Source organism: Pararge aegeria, chromosome 26 (genome assembly GCF_905163445.1).
Source record: "Pararge aegeria chromosome 26, ilParAegt1.1, whole genome shotgun sequence".
Taxonomy (NCBI): domain Eukaryota; kingdom Metazoa; phylum Arthropoda; class Insecta; order Lepidoptera; family Nymphalidae; genus Pararge; species Pararge aegeria.
The window spans coordinates 8,653,584-8,660,235 of NC_053205.1; the positions used below are offsets into that span (position 1 = coordinate 8,653,584).

The following is a 6,652-nucleotide window of genomic DNA, read 5'->3' on the forward strand; positions in this document are numbered from 1 at the left end:
GTCCGGCCCCCCGATGTTGGGCAAAAGCCTCCCCAGAGCGGCTGCCGCTCCGACGAGTCTGGGCGCAAGCAGCTCGAAGTGCCCTTTAAAACTCCACCGTCCGTCCAGGGTGAGGCCCAGGTACTTCATCTGGGCCTTTATTTCCACCTGAACACCCTGGACGGTGATTTGGGCACCTCGTGGTGGACCTCTGCGAGGGCCATGAAAGAGGAGGGCCTCGGTCTTAGGGACCGAAACCCTCAGACCCAAGGCCTGGACCCTCCTTGCCACTAGGGACGCGCTGACCGTGGCCAGGCGGGACGCCTCCGCAAAGGTGCTCCCGCGTGCCGTGACTAGGGTGTCATCCGCATAACATAACACCCTTGTCCCCGGCAGCATGGGGGCCCGCAGGAGCCAATCGAAGCCGATGTTCCACAACACCGGCCCGAGAACCGATCCCTGCGGGACCCCATTGAGCACCTTCCGCCGCTCTCGTTGCCCGCCACTCCCCGTCCAGGATATCCACCTATCCTGGAGGTATGACTCCAACAGCCTCCTGAGATACGGAGGCACTTCATGGTACCGAAGTGCCTCTAGAAGAGTCTCAAAGGGGAGGCTGTTGAAGGCATTCGTGACGTCCAAGGAGACGGCGAGAATGACGTCCCCCCCGGCAACTGCCTCATCCGTCAGGGCCTTCAACGACTCTAGGGCGTCAATGGTCGAGCGACCCGCCCTAAAGCCGTACTGCTCCGCCGATAGCCCTGGACCGACAGTTTCCAGATGCCCAACTAGTCGGTCTGCAAGGATCTTCTCAAAGACCTTCCCGACCTCGTTGAGCAAGACTATCGGTCTGTACGCCGACGGAGCGTCCAACGGTCGCCCTGCTTTGCGGATAAGGCACAGCAGTCCCTCCTTCCAAGACTTGGGGAACTGTCCAGCCAGTATACACTGGTTGAACAGCTCCCGGAGTCTTGCCTCAAAGTACTCCCTGGTCGTGAATATGACCCGACCCGGGATACCGTCCGGTCCAGGTGCCGTCTTCTTGGACCGGAGGCGGCCAAGGGCTACGTCCATCTCCTCCCCGGTGATCAGCGGAACAGAACCGCTATCAGCCAGGGGGGTGGAGCCCCTTCCGGCCTGGGGTACCGGGGAGGACATCGATGGAGGGACATGTCCCTGGGAGTCCGGGAAGAGTCCCTCGACGACGCTCCGCAAGAGCTCCGGCTGGAGGGTCTGGGTTACTGGGGGTCCCTGGTTACGGAGCTTCCTTCTCGCCGCGCGATAAGGGCGTCCCCAGGGGTCCCTACTCAGACCCTCCAGCAGTTCCTCCCGGGCACGCTCCTTGGCGCAGCTTATGGCCAGCTGAAGGGCCCTCTTGGCCTGGCCGTAAGCCTCCCGCAGTTGCTCATCCAGAACTACGTCCAGTCCGTTCCGCCTACGGCACCGGACATAGTCCCTGCGGGCTCGGTGACTGGCGGTACGTAGGACCGCGATCTCGTCCGACCACCAGTACACCCGTTTACGGCGGCGCCATCCACGCGCCCTCAGCATTGCAGAGTCGCAGACCTCAGTGAGGTCCGCGCGCAGCTGTTCCGCCCGTTCTCCCACGCCGGTGTCCCTCTCATCTCCGGAAGAGGCCCACCTTATAATAATGGAGGCCTCTTTGACCAGCTCCCGGTCCATTTGGGTGAGGCACCAGCGTGGGAGGCGATTTGGACCCTGGGGAGGTGCCATCGCAACCACCGAGGATGTAGAGACCTCAAATCGGACATAGTTGTGGTCCGATAGAGTCTCCACCCCGTCCTCTACCCTCCAGTTGGCGACTCTGTCGGCAACCGAGGGGGAGGCAAACGACAGGTCCACGATGGAACCACCCTGCGCGCGGACGCAGGTGTGGACTGTCCCCCTGTTGAGTAGGGAGAGCCCGAGGTGCACAGCCCACACCAGCACAGCCCTGCCTCTGCCGTCCGAGATGGGACTCCCCCACGCCTGGCTCTTGGCATTGAAGTCTCCAAGAACCAGGGTACGCCCTCCGTTGTGCCGGCGGACGGCTTCGCTGACAGAGTCGAGGAAATCCTCAAATTCTGCCAGCGTGCGGTTAGGGGAGAAGTACAGGCCGACAATGGTGTACTGTCCCCATCCCGCAACCACAAACCCGGGACCCTTCTCGAGAGGTGAGAGGGGAGGGCCCGCGCCGCCCGCCGAAACAACGACTACCGAGTCACACATGTCCCCAACCCAGCGTTCCTGGGTGGGGACATAATATGGCTCGCAAGCCACAACTATGTCGATAGACCACTCTGCGGCGGACTGCAGTAGGAGGTCCTGAGCCCCCGCAGAGTGGTTTAAGTTCGCCTGGAGTACACTGATATGCCGTCTATTCATTTGACGGCATATCAGTGTCTTCGGTCTGCGCTGGGCCACTTCGGTCGCTCTGAGAGGGGACAACTCGGGCTTTCCCTTGAGGGGGGTGGCAGCTCTTCCCCCCCATGATGTGCCCTGACGGCTGAGATGCGTCCGCGCAGACGGCGCAGCGCAGGGGCCTCTCGCATCCTACGTGCCTGTGGCCCTCCTCTCCACACCGGTAGCACATCTTGCTCCGGTCGGTTTTGGAGGGGCACAAAGACGCCGTGTGTCCCATACCCATGCACCTGAAGCAGCGCAGAGGGCGGTGCTCCAGTGCCTGGACTCCTGCTGAGCTCCAGCCCACCAGCAGGCGTCCGGCATCACAAACCTTTTTGGCCGCGTCCACTGGGCAGTAAACAGTGGACCAGCCAGTTCCCAAGGGGCCCGTCTGCACCTGAGTTGCCTTAACCGCGGTGAGCGAGCAGCCCCCTGCCCGAGCCACCGCCTCCGCAACCTTTACTGCCGTGGCAGAATCGTCCAGCCCGGTAACACGGAGTGTCACCGTTTTCGTAGGGCGGACGACCTCCGCCACTCCCTCCAATGCTATTCGGAGACGTTCCGCGAGCACCTCAGCCTGGTCCTGAGTTTGTTCTTTAGGCAACTCCAGTAGCCTGCCCCCGGTGGCAGAGCGGCGAATCCGCATCCCCGCGCCAATGCCAAGCTCCTCCAGATTTACCCTGCTCTCCGCCTGCTCCAAGACCTGAGCGTAGGTCACGCCTTTCCTGGCCGCCTCTGGAGCCAGGGTAATTACTACGGCTGCAGTCTTGGGCGGGGCCAGGTTGGGCTTTGGCTTGGGCTTAGCGGCCGCCGCGGAAGGGTTCTTCGGTGTTGCCGTCGGGAGATTGCTGGTGGGAGTCTTTTTGGCCCTGTTTTTACGGGTCACCACCTCCGACCAGGTTTCTTCCTGCGGCGCTGCTCGGCTGGGGCCCGCCGTCGCCGGGGGTGCCCCAGGTGACGCTGAGGCCGGGCTCGCTCCGAGGCCGCCCGAGGGGCCCCGACCTGCCTGTGGAGCTCCAGCCGTACGGGGAGGAGCCGGGCCCCTTCTGTCTGAGGACAACGGTGGGCGGACGACCCTTTCAGGAAGAAGGCGCTCCTCAATCCCTGCAAAACGGGCGTCCAACATCCTCCCAACTGCGGCCACTATGGAGGCTTTTAACTCCTCCAGGACATCCGCCTGCAGGGCCGAAGCAGGTGGCGCACCCGTTGCCGCTTTCTTCGCCGAAGCTCCCTCAGCTGCCATCTTCGAGGCCTCCCTCGCTGCCTCCTTGGCCATCGCGGTCTTCATTTCAGTGAAGTCCCGCCGATACGCCTTCTGCTCCGCCCTGATTATCTCCAATTCAGAGCGGAGGCGGTTGTTATCCGCCTGCAGACGGCGGGTTTCCTCGGCCTCGTTCCGCGTGGTGAGGGCTTCTACTATGGCCTGGAGTTCCGAGGCCGCCTCCTTGAACTTCTTCACGTACGTCCCTTTCAGATGGCTGGACTTGGTAGCCAACTGTATGATGGACGCCGTGCTCCTTCCCGCCCAAGCCCGCAGCTCTTGTGTGCCGAGCTTGGTGGGGTCCTCTCGGCAAGACTCCTCACTCGCCATCCCCTCCTCTGGGTCTAAGACCGTAGTATGGGCCGCCCGCCCCACCACGCGGTCCCGGAGGAACCGACTCAATCCGCTCTCCCTCGTCTCCTCCTCTGCCGCCCTAAGCTCAGCCGTCGCGCTCCCTAACCCATAGTTCCCCCTAGGAATCGGGGTCGTACTCCTTGAGACAGATGAGTTGCGAGAGCTGGGCGAGGCCGAATCCTCACGGCGCGAGTACCTCGCCACAATAGGGGTACGGGCAGAAGCTCCTCCCCTCACTGCGACCGCCCTGCGACGCGGGCGCGTTTCAGGACCAGGGGCACCATCCATTCCGGATGAGCCCAAGTCATCCGTCATCTCCAATGGTCCACCCGTCTGGAAAGCCAGGCGGGCCGACGATCAGGGACCGCACACTAAAGTGCCAGCCGACAACCTCTGTTAACACTTAAAAATAGGTAACAATAACAAAGAAAAACAACGCAAAGAAAGGAAAAAACAACGAGAAACGAAAAACAAACAATTAGCAAGTGGCCCTTAAAAGGGCCCTTAAACGATCCCCCCCAAGGGGTGGAACCCAGCACGGCACCGGCAACGAACCAGAGCCGTTTGGATTCACGACCGTTTAAAAACAAGCAATAACAACCATAAATAACAATAACATCAACAATAACAACAATAACAACAACGAAATAACAACAACCACTACTACTACTACTAGCCCTGAGAAGGTCTTTTGGAAAAAACAACGAAAACAACAACAAATCACCAAATCAAACCTCCGAAATCCAAAAGTTCCAAAATTTGACCACAGGATTCGAAACCAGTGCCGTGCCGTCACCGTACTCATAGATCTGGCGTTCACACCAATGTTCCAACGGTATACAACCTCAAAAAGCCAATAGCCGTGGTAGGTCACACTCAGGATTCCTAATGCAACACTGGCTAAATAAATAAATATACTAAGACAATACACATCGCCATCTAAGCCCAAAGTAAGCGTAGCTTGTATTATAGGTACTAAGATGACTGATGAATATTTTCATGAATACGATACATAAATACTTATAATATACAGATAAATACAGAAAAAAAAAAAAAAAAAACCAAGACACAGAAAAACATTGATGTTCATCACACAAACATTTTCCAGTTGTGGGAATCGAACCCACGGCCATGGACTCAGAAAGCAGCGTCGCTACCCACTGCGCCAATCGGCCGTTGGCTAAGCTTGGGAGTTACTCTAAAATCCCTTGTTACACTTGGGATCTATCCAGGCGCCCGTAACATAAGACGTCGCATTACACCCGTGTTAAATAAAAACAAATACAAACCAAATTAAAACTGCCATTAAATAAAAAATTTAAAAAAAAAAACGATTAAAATCCTTATTAATATATACATATGTGAAAGTGTATTATTGTGCTGAATAAATTGAAATTGAAAGGACGGAGAGTAACATACTTTGGTCCTGGAAATTATTTTAAATTCCTAAGGATTTACAGGAACATTCGTATTTTCACACAAAATATCACCCTTCCTTCACGTCCTAACCAAGCAACCAAAACATTTATTTACTGCGGGTAAAACCGCGGGGCGCTGCTATTGAATAATTATTTATTTATTATGCACCCAGAAAAAAAACCTAGAAACTAATTGCAGCGCTACCTACCAGGTGGACCTGTTTTATTTCCAAACTATGTTATTCGCGGCCGTACGTGTTATTCTATACCCGTCGCAACTTCTAAGCGATAGGTTTAATTTGAATATTTTAAAACTGAATTTGCAGGTATATAATCAAACTTAATATATTTCATATTACTTTATTTCTTTCGCATTATACGCATGCATTCGTTCGTTGTCCCATATGCCTCGCGACTGGCTGTTATCTGTGAAGAGTTATGTCCTTTATCTCCGATAATATTTATCAGATCTTCATTAAAATTAGACAGAACATGCTTGATAGTATACACTTTCAAATAAAAAAAGAATTATAAAAATTGGTCCAAATTTAACGGAGCTATGAAGTAAAATTGATAGAAAATTTCATCCCATTTCCCGGAGGAAACTTATTGTTTATCGGAATAAAAATTATCCTATATGTTGACCCGGTACATCAGCTACCACTATACCAAATTTTATTTAAATCAGTTCAGTAGTTTTCACGTGATGCCCGGACAGACAGACAGACAAAAATTAAATAAAAATCTGTTTTGGACTATATATTAAATGTACAGAAATCTTCCAGTTACAGTTTTATTTTAAGTATATATTTAGAAGCGGTGATAGCGCATTAGGTAGGTGCTTGACTTCATTTTCGGAAGGCGGTGTTCGAATCCACACCTCTAACTTTTCTAATTTATATGCGTTATAAGCAATTTTTTTATTTTTTTTAATATACTACGACAATACACACGCCGCCATCTAGTCCCAAAGTAAGCGTAGCTTGTTTTTTTATGGGTACTAAGATAACTGATGAATATTTTTATGAATAATATACATAAATACTTATAATATACATATAAACACCCAGACACTGAAAAACATTCATGTTCATCACACAAACATTTTTCCAGTTGTGGGAATCGAACCCACGGCCTTGGACTCAGAAAGCAGGGTCGCTACCCACTGCGCCAATCGGACGTCTAAATATCAATAATTAAAATATCACTCGCTTCAACGGTGAAGGGAAAACCTCGT

The 6,652-nt window shown here is 53.7% G+C and overlaps 1 protein-coding gene across 1 annotated transcript; it reads right to left on the minus strand.

Moving 5' to 3' along the window:
* Window positions 1-2,356: 2,356 nt before the first annotated feature.
* LOC120635173 (microtubule-associated protein 4-like) lies at window positions 2,357-4,312 on the minus strand. Its single transcript, XM_039906107.1, has one exon. It carries the CDS (start codon window positions 4,310-4,312, stop codon window positions 2,357-2,359), a length of 1,956 nt encoding a protein of 651 aa, XP_039762041.1.
* Window positions 4,313-6,652: the final 2,340 nt, after the last annotated feature.

What these genes read in the sequence shown, in the direction of transcription:
- LOC120635173 (XM_039906107.1), bottom strand. Translation starts at nt 4,312, where the DNA reads ATGACGGATGACTTGGGCTCATCCGGAATGGATGGTGCCCCTGGTCCT.